A 14,065-nucleotide genomic window follows, 5' to 3' on the forward strand; every position below is an offset into this window, starting at 1 on the left:
TGTGGTTTCTGCCTCTGCCCCACCCCCCCCACAGTGCTGGGATTAGAGGCATATGCTGCCATGCCCAGCCTTATCCATGCTGTTTTGGGCTCATTTGTAGGCCAGTTTGGCTTTCCTTGAAGCAGTCCTGCCTCAGCCTCCCAGGTGACCCAGTTACAGGTATGACCCACCATACCAGACTCTTGATCCTATTGTGTGCTTTTTCAAACAAGCATGCGAATGAAGTACCATCTTCTCATCTGTAATGTATTTCATTTTCTTAAAAATTAGGTCAATTTCAAGGTTGTGGATATGGCTCACTTGGTAGAATGCTGGTCTACTATGCGTGGAGTCCTGGACTTTATCCTCATCGGGGAATAGGCCTGGCATTGTGGTGCTTCCTGGAATCCCTGCAGTAGCGACATAATGGGGAAAGACCAGGTTAGCCGGGCGTGGTGGCGCACGCCTTTAATCCCAGCACTCGGGAGGCAGAGGCAGGCAGATCGCCGTGAGTTCGAGGCCAGCCTGGTCTACAAAGTGAGTCCAGGACAGCCAAGGCTAACACAGAGAGACCCTGACTCGAAAAACCAAAAAAACAAAACAAAACAAAAAAGACCAGGTCAGGGCCATCTACAGCTGCAGGCCAAATATATGCATAAACTTTAAAAAGTGCAGTGAATGGCCAGACAATTTACTCCCTTCCTAGTGAACTTGGGGCCATATATTCTGAACTTTTCCTTTCTAGTAATAAGTACTTCATCAGAATTAAGCACTGACACATTTTTGTACCTTAAAATAAGTCATAGATGGAAAAAAGATCTTCATGTGCATTTTTAATTTATAGATTTTCTGAGTATGTGTTTCATAGCTAGGAAGGGCACTAGAATGCATGATTCACAAGGTGTATTGAAAAGATTGTTTTAAGATCAGTAACAGCAAAAGTACCCCAGCTTCCCCACGGAGCCCAGGAAGCGCTCCCTGATTGTCATCTACATTCCTCAGAGTACAGCAAGTGTGCATCTGAGCCAGGAGGTGTAATTATGTTGGAATGAAATGGCCTGTGCTAAAGAGGTCAGCTAACAATCTGGGAAGTCTTAACTTTGGTTTCTGAAGCAGATCCTTGAACTCAGTGTGCCTTGTTCTCATCCCTAAATCATTCAAGGCTCACTTTGCAGGGAGCTGTCGGCGGTGATATACTGCTAATTTGTTCAGTATCTCACAGCAATAAATTATGTCTAAAGATCTGATGAAACGTACTCAGCCTCGTTTATTTGGATAGTTGGAGACAGCATAGATAAACTTAAGATAATTCAGAAATTTCATTAAAGTTATTTTTTTCACTTCCTTTATTGTCAGAGTTGCCTCTGTTTCCAAAATGCTCTCTTGTTCTTTTTCCATTACAGACCCATGAGATAGGGTGGGCAAATGACAGCAGTATAGTTAAGAAATGGATTCATCAAGAGGACATCGTAATCTTAAGTGTTTATACAGCTAATAATAAAAAAAGCTTCAGTGGCTGGGAATAGAGCTTAGCGATGGCGTGTTGTCTTAGCTTGCATTTAGCCCAGGGGTTGGTCCTCGGCCGCATGGGGGAGGGTCTTACAATGTATGAAGGAAAAAAGATACACAGGGAATAGTGGACATCTGTGACTACATTTGGAAGTTTAATTAATTGATAAAAACAAATGTGTGGAGAGTATGGAAGAAGACGACATCATCAGCTTGTCTGACGTAATTGATGCCTAGTAGAATAGTTCACAGCACAGCAACAATGGTTTCAGGTCGTGTGGGGTATAAGTCTCATTCAAAGGGCTGCTATCATATAAGGTGTTTTCTGACCTTAGAAATTCGTCACGCATCTGGTAAGTCTCCAATTATTTGGAATGCTGCGCAACACAAAAGCTACTCAAGGGTCAAGCAACATCCCGTAGCTCAAAGCTTAGTTTGTGCAAGGTGCTGGTGTGGATTATATCCAGCACCCCCCCCCCCCAAACAACAAGAAGGAATTTGAGAGGCTGAGGTAGGAGGACCACATGAGTTCAAGGTCAACCTGGGCTATATAGTGAGAGCCTCTCAAAAGACAGAAACAAAAACCAAACTGAAAGCTATTTGAGACAGTAAAATTGAAACACCAAGAAAAAGTAGAACACAAGAGTCGCTGTTATTTAGAACACGATACTTGATACTGTAAGTGGTAAAGATCGGACGGCGTGGAATGGGGCTTTTCCAGTCCTAGCTTTGGGGAGGCAGAGGCAGCAGGGCTGCTGCACGTTGGAGACAGCATAGGCTGCAAAGTGAGGCTCCGCAACATTTTTCTCTGCCTTCCTCACCAGAAAAAAGAGAAGCTAAATAATGCCACTGTTCTCCCTGTTCCCAGACCGTTTTGTTCTCCTACAGCAGAGCTATAAGCAGGGCAGTGACTGGCATGTGATGTTAAGTGAGCTGTTCAGCTCAATCTCTGATTAACAGGTGGCTTAGATAAGACCCAAGTCTACTTACTGCAGCCCTCATAGTTTCAGTATTAGATGCCTTTGGGTTGGGGTTGGTGGGAAGGCCCTTAACCCTGGCATTCTGGAGGGAGCCTCGTCTACATTTTGTAAGGATACCTTTGTTGTTGTTTTAAAGTTGCCTTTGGACCTGGTAAAGGCAGTTACCGAAGGACAATTCTTTGGGTCATCAGAGATCCATCCCAAGAGCCACGTGGTGAAAGAGAAAACCAGCTTCTACGAGTTGCCCTTTGGGGCTGGCGAGGTGGCTCAGAGGTTAAGAGCACTGACTGCTCTTCCAGAGGTCCTGAGTTCAACTCACAGCAACCACATGATGACTCACAACCATCTATGGTGTGATCTGGTGCCCTCTTCTGGCCTGCAGGTGTACATGCAGGCAGAGCACCGTATACATAATAAATAAATAAATAAATCTTTGGGGGAAAAAAAAAACAAGTTGTCCTTTGACCTCCACAGACATGCTGTGGCACAAATATGCCCCCATACAAAGCTACCTGCCCAGACCCACAGATAAATAAATGTCTTTAAAATGAGACTTATTTATGAGAGTTTTGCTAGAGTGTATGTGTGTGTACCACATGCTTGCCGGGTGCCTCTGGAGGTCACACTTGGACTTGAGATTCCCTGAACTGGAGTCAGTTATCACACTGGGTTGTTATACTCTGTCTTCACCTGTGGCCTGCTGGGAAGGCGCTTGAAACCTAACCAGGTATTGAGCAACCGCTCTGAACAGCTGAGCCATACTCCCACCCCCAGTTAAAACAAAGTTGTAGAGTTGCTTCTTAAAGTAGCCGTACTTGAAGCCTAACCCTAACCATAACCCTACAATAACCCTAACCTTAACCCTCCCCCCTCCCCCCCCAAAAAAGTAGCTGTACTTTTCCTTTTGAGACCCTTAGCCCCGGAGCTTGAGGCTTTGATGGACCTCTTGTGCTCCAGCCCCCTGAGCCACGAGCTGGGTGAGCACGCTGCCGTCCTGACCTCCTGAGCCACGAGCTGGGCGAGCACACTGCTCTTCTGATCGTTTGTTTTGGCTTAGTGGCATTTAGAATTGAGCCCTCAGCCCTGTGCATGCCTTCCATGTACTGCCCCTTAGCAGACACAGCTTAGCTGTTTCCAAAGTCCATGTAGGCCTTGGTTTGTTTTTGTAACAACCTTTATGGAGCACTGACTTAACCAAGGAGAAACCCAGATTTCCAGCCCACAGGTTGAACATGGTAGATTTAGTGCCCATGCAGCGCTTGACACTTACTGGGCTCTCAATAAGTAGCCCACAGCCAGCTGAACGGGTTAGAAACGGAACAGAGCGGCTGTATTAATCATCTCTTTGGCACAGGGTTTGAGTCGAGAATGTGGCTGGAAACTGGACAAAAAGAAAAATCTTACTTGGCTTAAATAACACATCAAAACATTGAAGAGCTGGGTGGTCTGAGATCAGCCATCCCCTCAGCCGTTTATCTGATGGTGGCCTTTCTGTGCATTTAACTATCAATATGTTTGAAGTGTGGCTCACGCTTTTATTATATTGTGCCATAGTAACTCATACTTAAATGTCAATAGAGACACTTGCAGAGACCTGCAAGGTTCAATAACTTCTGGTGTGGGCTTGTTTCTCCTGTCATCACCTATAATGCTTTTTTTTTTTTTTAACAGCTTTTAAATTGCCACAAAGCAAAATTGGTCAGGATCATAATAGATGACCCAGAAGCTGCCAAGGATACCCTTGTATGGGATGGGAAAAATTCAATACTGGCTTGATTTTATTTATCTATATTGTAAGGTCTCACTTCAATATAATTCATGTTGCAAATATACCAAGGCACAGAATTGTACTGTAGGATGAGGAATGCTCTCTTTATTCCCTGAAGTTTACAGTCTGAAATGTCTCTTACTTTAATCATGTAAAAATTCCTTTCATGTCAGCATACATTAAATCAGATTGTAGTATATTGACTTAAATAAATCTCAAATAAATTAGGAATATTTTTATTGGATTATGTAGGTTAATTTTTATGTCTCTTGAATGCCATTGCTAAATAGAGTGTTGGGCGAATTTTTAAAGTGTGTGATTTAGTATATATAGGTTCCTTCTCACAAACGGATGGCTGAAATGACCTGAAGACCTCAGCTGTTGGAAGTACAAATCTGCAGACAGCTCTAAAGCCTGAGGGCTGTGGCTGATGCTTTTAAAGTATTTTATGTTCATAGTTGTATTTAGATAGAGGAACATTTAATTTCTCCCTTAACTTCCTTTTTCTTTTTCTTTTCTTTTTGAGACAGGGTCTATGTAGCCCTGGCTGTCTTGGAACTTACTCTGTACGCCAGGCTGACCTCAAACTCAAAATGATCCACCTGCCTCTGCCTCCCGAGTGCTGGGATTAAAGGTGTGCACCGTCATACCAGGCCTAACTTCCATATCTTGTGAGGATGATCTGCCACGGTGGTATGTATAAACTAATGGTAACCTATCCAAACATTGTTATCACCCATTTTTCTTAAGATTTATTTATGATGACATCGCAGCTTGCATGTGTATAAAGTGACAAGTTTATAAACTCATGCTTCCTGCTCGCTTCGGCAGCGCATACACTAAAATTGGGACGATACAGAGAAGGTTAGCATGGCCCCTGCGCAAGGATGACATGCAAATTCATGAAGCGTTCCATATTTTTAAATAAAAGGTTTACTTCAGCTCAAAAATAATAAATAAATAAATAAACTCATGCTTTGCATCGAGAGGAGTGGGTGTGAGATTAACAGCCGCTTGAGAGAAGGGCTTTAAGGTGAGTTCAGGACGTGCCAGAGGGGCTGGGGTTGCTAGGAAGCGCCATCTGGAAGACACTTTCCAATAATGATGCCAAGTTGTACTTTCTCATTCATCTTTGAAGAGTTGGCTATATAGTATGTGCCCAGTGGTTAATTTGCCATTGCCTTAACTAAATGTCATGACAACATACACTTAAGAGGGAGATTCAGTAGATTTTAATGAGAAGGGAAAACATTCAAATAGCCTCATTTTGAGATAAGAATTTGTTGCTAAAAATTCCAGTCTATCAGACTGACATGTCAGGTAATTCTGAGAGTTGAGTTCTGTCGTCCACATTTATTTATAAGTTAATAGTGGTCAGGCCATTGCCCTTTGAGGAACCCATACCCAGTGTTGGTTGTGTCTTATACCCCCTTCTGTGAGACAGGGTTTCTCTGTGTAGTCTTGGCTGTCCTCGAACTCACAGAGATCTCCCTGCTGCCACTGCCCAGCTTAATATATCTTTATTAACTCCCAACTCTCCTTTGTTTGAAACAAGAAGAGAAGAGTGGTCAACTGAGTACATTAGTATACATCTTTAATCCCTGAACTGCAGAGGCAGATACGGGGTCTGTCATCGCTTCTGGGCCACCCAGAGCTAGATAGTGGAAAAGAAAGGTCAGAGCTGGGGAGGGGCACATACACCCAAGTGGAGCCATAGAGTGGCCTTTAACACGTCTGTGATTTAATCTGAAAACAAAAGGAGGAAGATGGGTAACACCTGTAACTCCAGCACTCTGGAAACAGGCAGCAGAATTGTTGTCCAGCCAAGGGATGAGACAGAGGAAAGGAAGGAAAGATTTTTACTCAAAACTCCATTCATTGTAGCCGGAGGCGTGTATAATCAGCAGTACTCTGTCTCAACGAAGTTAAATAGTTGGTTGAAACAATGCCTTGGCTTCTCATTTCTGGGGCATGTTCTAGGGATTGAGCTCAGACTATACCCTCAGTCGCTTAGTCTGGTTTTAGAAGGGTGATGAGCTGTGAGTGTTTGCCACAGGGAGCAGACACCCCTTTCTCTCAACTGTAATAGTCTGTGTTCCCTGTATGTGGCTTACTAATGACCACAGTCAATCCTAACTCTTTGTAATCTGACAGAGATACTTTAAAAGCTTCCAACTCCTGAATTGGATGTGCTTATGACTCCAGTGTAGCGGGATGGTGGTCATCGGCCTTGTAACAGCCCCTGACACAGCCCTAATAGCTGTTGTGTGCAGCTGTGCTGTTCTTGTTAAAATGCTACATGACTAAATCTTTAGAAATCATAAATCCAGTGCACGAAAGTATCCTTACGGAGGGTATGTTAGCTTTCTGTTGTATGTGTTACATACCTAAGACTGCTGGCACTTTAATATTCACAAAGAACAAAACATGGGAGCACAGTGAAGTGGTTCTGTAGGTTTGGCTTGTTTGTATCTGTCCATGTGCTGTGACTGCAAGATCACTCCTAGCCCTTAGGACCACGGCCAGCCATTGATGCAGCTTCCCGTCAGACTGCCAGGTTTGTGTTAGTTTTTTGAGACAAGGTCTTACACGGTAGTGCAGGCTGGCCTCCTTACACTTAGCTTTTTGCCTCAGCCCACAGTCTCTCCCCAAGGGTCCCAAGAAATGGCAATTTCTCTCTGGGTGTGGTGGCAGACACCTGTAATCCCAGCACTTAGGAGGCAGAGGCAGGTGGATCTGTGTGAGTTCCAGGACAGCCAGGGCTATTATACAGAGAAACCCTGTCTCTAAAAAAACAGAAAAAAGAAAAGAAATTGCAATTTCTCTTTGAGTATAGTGCTGTGTGCCAGAACTAGGGAGGCAGAGGCAGGGGAGTTACTGCATGTTGGAGGACAACATACTTTAGAGAGAAAGGGAAGAGGTGGGAGGGAGCCTGGTGCCTGAAGCCGCTGATCAATCGCATAGTTAGTTTGTGTGATAAGAGGAAGATTTGCACATATTTTCCCTTCCCTGCTTTTTAGCTGGAGCTTGCTGTCTGGAGGTTTTTTGTTTCTTTGTTTTAAGACAGGCTTTCTCTGCATAACAGCTCTGGATGACCTGGAAGTAGCTTTTGTTTGTTTGTTTTCAGTTTTTTTGAGAGGGTTTCTCTGTGTAGCTGTGGCTGTCGTAGACTAACTTTGTAGACCAGGCTGGCCTCAAACTCACAGTGATCCACCTGCCTCTGCCTCCTGAGTGCTGGGATTAAAGGTGTGCACCACCACGCCCGGCTCCTGGAAGTAGCTTTGTAAACCAGGCTGGCCTTGAATTTTCGGAGTTCACCTGCCTCTACCTCCTGAGTGCTGAGATAAAAGGTGTGCACCATCATGCCTGGCTGGCTTACAGATTTTTTTTTTTAAGATTTATTTATTATTATGTATTCAGTGTTCTGTCTGCATGACCACCTGCAGGCCAGAAGAGGGCATCAGATTACATTATAGATGATTGAGAGCCACCATGTGGTTGCTGGAAATTGAACTCAGGACTTTGGGAAGGGTAGGCAGTTTTCTTAACCACTGAGCCATCTCTCCAGCCCCCTAGAATTCTTATTGTGATCCAGAAGCATCTGGATACCACTTCCAAATCTGAAGCAATTCATCAATTAGCTGTAGTCCATACTGCTTTTTAAAATGTTTCATTAATTTAGCCAAGGCTACACAGAGAGACCCTGTCTTGAAAAACAAAAACAAACAAAAAAATTTCCTTAATTGGTAATGAAAAAAAAGTGCATGTTATACCACGATCCTTTAAGAAAAGCCAGGACGACTTGCATTTAAAAGTAGCCGCAGACTGGCAAGGTTGGAGCAGCCTCAGATGGCAGGGAGGTCGCGGGTGTTACTGTTCAGTGATTGCTTATTGTCGACAGTTTGCCATTACAACTGTTGTTCTGATTGATAGGAACCAGTGGGGTTTACTCTAAAATGTGTAGAATTGTGTCCCTTCTTTTGTTGTTTTTTCAAGACAGGGTTTCTTCGTGTCTGTCCTGAACTCTCTGTAGACCAGTCTGGCCTCAAACTCTATGGAGATCCACCTGCTTGTGAGTGCTGGGTTGAAGGTGTGCCCCGCCATTCCCGGCATTCCCTCTCTTGCTACCCCGGAGCCCCCTCCCCTCCTTGTCAGTGGTTTGGAATGTGCTTTTGACTCTGTCTGACCACAAAGACTGACTTCTGTCCACGTCCCTGGCTGAGGAGCCCAGAAAGTGAATTTGTCTTATGTTCCTCATTGGAATGTCCATTGGCACTGCTTTTTTCTTAGCCCTGTGGGCTCTATTGCTGCAATCCATGGTGTGTGCTCCGTTTACTAGAGATCAGTGTTTAGGAAAGAGTAGATGTTTTGCTTGAAGAAGCTCTCTAGACACCTGCGCGGTTCCCCGCCCTCCCATGAAGATCCCACAAGGATCAGGCTGCTCTTCCTCGGCCTTCATCTCCCCGTCATCCTGCTGGCTGCATCTCCTTCCTCATGCCAGAATGTTCCTCGCGTCCAGGCTCAGCGAGGACCACCCGTGTTGACGCTTTATCTGGTCCAGGCACTAGCCTTAAATTGCCTGTCTGCGTTTGTGTTTCATTTGACCTGAATACACTGTGCTGCACTGTCTAAAAGAGAATTATGTCCCCTCCCTGGTCTGGGTGCATTTCTCATTTCTTACTGCTGCTCCTGAGCAGATCTGTAACTTCAAGGTTAAGGTAAGACACGTTCCATCAGAACCGTGTCGTCATCCTTGCCAGCTTCTGTCTGTGACTGTCCAGGGGATTTACAAGACAGCTGCACGCCATTCTTTAAAGAATATTACGGTTGGACTCTGACTCCTGGCACCAGGCCCAATTTGATTTGTCAGCTGTTACAAAACCCATTTCCCATAGAGAAAGGGGCCTTGGCTCCTGTGCCCTTCAGGCTGCTCCTACAGATGAGCAGGGTTGGTAGAGCTGAGTCTTTTATACGGGAAAAGGTAGATAACGAGAATATTTTGTCTTTTGTTTTTGCACACATACTGCACACGCACACACATACAGTGTGTAGCAGGGTATGCACACCATGGCAAGTGTGTAGAGGCCAGAAGACAACTTTGTAGCGTCGATGAGTGGGGTCCAGGGATCAGGCTTGGGAAGCAAGCTGAGGCCTCGTGATGGTTCCCGTAATGTAGCTCTTTGTATATAAACCCAACTGTTTCCCAAGTGGGTAGGCCGTGGGGACCTCTCTAAGTTTTATCTTTTAAGATTTATTTATTTGTGTATGCCTGTGCACCCCATGTGCCTTGTGCTAGCAGAGGTCAAAAGAGGGTGTCAAATCCCCTGGGATTGGAGTCAGACCATGTAAGGCCACCATGTGGGTGCTGTGATTCACCCCTGATCTCTGAGAGAGCAGCCGGTGCTCATTACTGAGGTACCTATACAGCCGTGGCTTTTTTTCTTTTGAGACAAGATCTTGCTATGTAGCTCTTTTTTTTTTTTTTTTTTGAGACAAGGTCTCTCTGTGTAGCCTTGGCTGTCCTGGACTCACTTTGTAGACCAGGCTGGCCTCGAACTCACAGTGATCCGCCTGCCTCTGCCTCCCGAGTGCTGGGATTAAAGGCGTGCGCCACCACGCCCGGCCCCAGGCTGGCTTTTAACAGTGAGCCCCTGGCCCTGCTTCTGCCTCTCCAGTGTGGGAATTCCCGCGTTGCTGCTGCTCCCAGCTGTTTGTTCTGTCTCAGTGAGGCTGAGGGTTGATGTAAAGCTTATTCCTTGACTGTATTTTGATATTTTCATATTCCTTAATTACAAAGGTTAAGAGAAAGATGGGGAGCCCTGTGGTGGTAGTGGTGGCGGCGGTGGCGGCGCACGTCTTTAATCCCAGCACTCAGGGAGGCAGAGGCAAGTGGATCCCTGTGAGTTCGAGGCCAGCCTGGTCTACAAAGCGAGTCCAGAACAGCCAAGGCTACACAGAGAAACCCTGTTTTGAAAAAACCAAAAAAAGAAAAGAAAAGAAAAAGAAAAAAGAGGCTGGAGAGATGGCTCAGAGGTTAAAAGCACTGACTGCTCTTCCAGAGGTCCTGAGTTCAATTCCCAGCAACCACATGGTGGCTCACAGCCATCTGTAATGAGATCTGGTGCCCTCTTCTGGCGGGCAGGCACACATGGGGGCAGAGTACTGTATACATAATAAATAAATAAAATCTTTTAAAAAAGGAAGAAAAGAAAAACTAAAAACAATTATTTTATGTATGTGAGTGTTGCTTGTATGTCTGTGGGCTACATATATGTCTGTTGTCCTCAGAGGCCCGAAGAAGCTGTGAGACGACATGTGACTGGAATTAGGGGAGCCACCTGTGGGTGCTGGGAACTGAGCCCTGCTCCTCTGCAAGCTTGAGGTACTCATCTCTTAGCCTGTGGAGTTCTTACTTTTTGGTTTTGCTTTTTGAGACAGGGTTTCTTTGTGTAACAACCCTAGCTGTTCTGGACTTGCTTTGTGGACCAGGCTGGCCTTGAACTCTAGGATTAAAGCATGATACTACAGTAAAGTTTAAATTCTTATATGCAAAGCAATTTTGATTTTGGATTTCTAAATTTTTGTTTTGTTTTGTTTTTTGAGACAGGGTTGCTCTGTGTTAGCCTTGGCTGTCCTAGACTCACTTTGTAGACCTCACAGCGATCCACCTGCCTCTCCTGGGATTAAAGGCGTATACCACCACCACCTGGCTAAAAAAAAATTTTTTTTTAAAGAGCCAAGTGAACGGACATTGTATATGTTATGGTCTGGTTTTCTTTCTTTCCTAGGGTGGCTGTGAAACTGGCTATGTAGTTTTGCATGACGTTGAATTCCTGGTCTTCTGCTTCTGCTGTTTTACTATGGCCTCCATTCCTTTAGCCTAATTAGGGATTATTAATGTGAAGAGCTGTGCATCACTATTTTATCAGAGACTAATAATTGCTAAAAGTCTGTTTATAGCATTACAAGAATAACTAACAAAATACTTAAATTTAACCATAATGGCAGTGGCCAAATGCCCCCCCCTTTTTTTTTTTAAACTAAGGGACTAGTTTTTCCTACCTGTAAATTCAGATGCATGGTTCTTTTGTGGAACAGGGATGTAGGATGTAGCCCAGTCTGTATAAGGCCGTGGGTTCTGGTAGCAGTTCCCAAGTCACAAAGCTTTTCCCTCATCTGCGTTTCAAGTCTTTGGGTTCTAGTTATATCTTGTAATTCTCTCAAACAAGAGAAGTTACATAGTATCACCAAATGCACCCAGCTCGCTTTCTGGTTACTTCTTTCCCTCAAGCAATTTTAGTTAACTGTGCAGTGACAGTGGGTGGAAAAGTCTTTGTCCAAAGTTGTTTTAGATTAAGGATGGTTTGTCCTGTCTGTTGTAGAAAGACCTACGCTTGCCCCTCCCCCTCTTCCCGTGCGCTGTAACCCTGTTAGGTGGTCCTAAAATGTTACCGATTCACAGGGCGTTGGGAGGGGTAAGCCTGAATTCTGAACCTTAAACCAAAGAACTAACTCCCCGCACTTTGAAAACCTTGGCCTCGAGGCCAGGGGAGGTGCCGTCCAACTTCTCCACCCAGTCTGCAATGAAAAAGAAAGTTAAGCCTTTTAACTTTTTCCGTTTGCTTCTCTTCCTCAGTCTAGTACGGCTGCCAGTTGCCATGGCAACGGACTGGGACAGCTGCGCAGTGGCGCCCAGGCAGCTGGGTGGGGGCGGGGGAGCTGCCAGCCCGCCAAGCCCCAGACCTGGGAGGGGAGGCCCCTCCTGTTAGCCCAGAGGGAAAGAACGAGCAGGGGCGATCCGGTAGGTAAAGGAAGGAACCCATATTGATCTACTTTGAGGGCTTCTCTTCAGCATGAAGGTATAAAGAAAAATATTCCCTCCCTCAAACTGAAGAACACATATGTAAATCCTTTTTTTTTTTTTTTCCCCTGGTGAGGCAGGGAAAGCCATAACCACAATGCTAAACTGCATGCTTCCAACATGGGGCTGGTTTTAACCCAGCGCTCTGACCTAATCTGCTCAGCTCCCGGAAATTCCAAGGTGAGTGGGGTGGGGGCGGGGCACTCTCCCTGGACTATGACATTTCCTGTCTGTGGTGAGGACGGAGGCTGTGTTTATTTGAAATAAACCTTATATATTTTTGATGTCTAGGAGTCTTCTAAATTCATGGAAAGATTATTTTAAAACCCTTTACCTACATTCCCCCGGTGTCTTCTTTCTCAAATAAAGTTATCATAGGTCAGAAATTAATGCAAGTGGTTTTTGAGGCGGGCATACTCATAAGTTCTGTAGGTAGGGTTTTCAACATCATATTCCTGGAGTGATTTTCAAAAAATTACTAATTGGAAATAAAGCGATGAATACAACTTCTGCTTCTTTGACTTGAGCAGAATTCTGATATTAGTAGCCGGTTTACTCCTGAGGTTGGCCTTCTGGCCAAGATGGGAATGTTCTGGAAAACATGTTTAGAGATTATAGTAAAATAACAATGGAGTCAGCTAAAGGATCACTCCCTGCTGTCTGGCTGTCCAGACTGGGTCCCCTCTAACACTGTTAAGGAAGAATTCCTTTGGAACCATTATGGTAACAACCATGTGGATTTTAGACTAGGTTCTCTCTTGAGCACCCCTGACATGCATATTTCTGAGCTTAACTCAGTTTCCATTTGTGCTGCCTTGCTCGGTTCCTGGGGTGGATGAATAGTCTCCTGTGTTCTGAGGAGGCTTCATGTTGATGCAGTCTGTGGCCAGACTTGCTCCCCCTCCTCTTCCTTTGGCCCAAAATCAACTTCAGTAAAAAGCCGAGGTACCTCCATAACTATTTGAGTTAGCTGAGCCCTGGGAATTATGGGCCAGTCTAGTGACTAATTTTGATTTTTTTTTCCCCTCTGCCTTTCTTCCCTTCTATCCCCGAATGAGCTTGCTAAAAAGGAGGCTTACTGTGTTTGAGCTGTCAGCCTTGCTTTTGTGTGCTGATGGATACTCTGAAGGGACAGGCTCAAATTGTTTAAGGGAAATGTACCAAGTCGCTGGAAATGTGGTGAGAGACGGCCGTGTGTGTGTGTGTGTGTGTGTGTGTGTGTGTGTGTGTGTGTGTTTGTGTGTGTGTGTGTGTTTTGCTAAGAAAGGTTCTCTCTCTCTCTTTTTTTCCATTTTTATAAAGAGCTTTATTCACCTTGGAGGAAAATATTTGTATTCTGTCTTGCTTCCTTTAACTGAACGTTTTCCACATTTCTCTTTGAGCTCCTGGCTCACAAGTTGTTACAGAAATGCTAAGGAATAACTCTCCATGCTGTTTGCTTTTTTTTGGAATATAAAATTAAAGAGTTAAACAGTTGTTCTAGCTAACAATTTTAAATTTCTTCAGCTGAAGAGAAGTTACTGTTAGGGAAATGTAGATTGGCCCATTTTATTAACTTATTTGGATTGACTATTTTAAATTTGTAGCCCTGTCCTAGAATAGTTGTAGACCAAAGAGAAGAGTGTGTGGCTGACTGATGTGCCCTCCACTCCATCCAGAGGTGGTGACTTTAACCCTCAGGTGGATTGTAACCGTGTCGTCTTTCCCTGTTTCAGGAACCTAGTGGCCGGACTCCTTCAGGCGGACATGGGAAAGAAAACCAAGAGGACAGCCGACAGCTCTTCCTCAGAGGATGAGGAGGAGTACGTGGTGGAGAAGGTGCTGGACAGGCGCATGGTCAAGGGGCAAGTGGAGTATCTGCTGAAGTGGAAAGGCTTTTCTGAGTAAGTGCTTCCTTTTTCAGTCTTTAGGACTCTGTAGAGGTACAAAAACCTGGTTTACTTGCCCATGAGCCACTGTCCGTGTTTT

The 14,065-nt window shown here is 44.8% G+C and overlaps 1 protein-coding gene across 5 annotated transcripts in view; it reads left to right on the forward strand.

Annotated features, from left to right (window-relative positions):
* Positions 1 to 14,065, forward strand: part of CBX5 (chromobox 5) — a 37,929-nt gene that overhangs the window by 2,888 nt on the left and 20,976 nt on the right. Inside the window, exons 1-2 of one of the 5 annotated variants that reach the window (XM_084750662.1) lie at positions 4,909 to 4,929; positions 13,813 to 13,980. In XM_084750662.1, coding sequence (XP_084606788.1) covers positions 13,844 to 13,980 — 137 coding nt within the window. In that variant the 5' untranslated portion in view covers positions 4,909 to 4,929; positions 13,813 to 13,843. Of the gene's footprint in view, positions 1 to 4,908; positions 4,930 to 11,948; positions 12,038 to 12,167; positions 12,278 to 13,156; positions 13,277 to 13,812; positions 13,981 to 14,065 lie in introns of those variants that run through there. The other 4 variants (XM_084750661.1, XM_084750660.1, XM_084750658.1 and 1 more) reach the window with 4 other exon arrangements.

This window comes from Acomys minous, assembly GCF_964271855.1.
Source record: "Acomys minous genome assembly, chromosome: 12".
Taxonomy (NCBI): Eukaryota; Metazoa; Chordata; class Mammalia; order Rodentia; family Muridae; genus Acomys; species Acomys minous.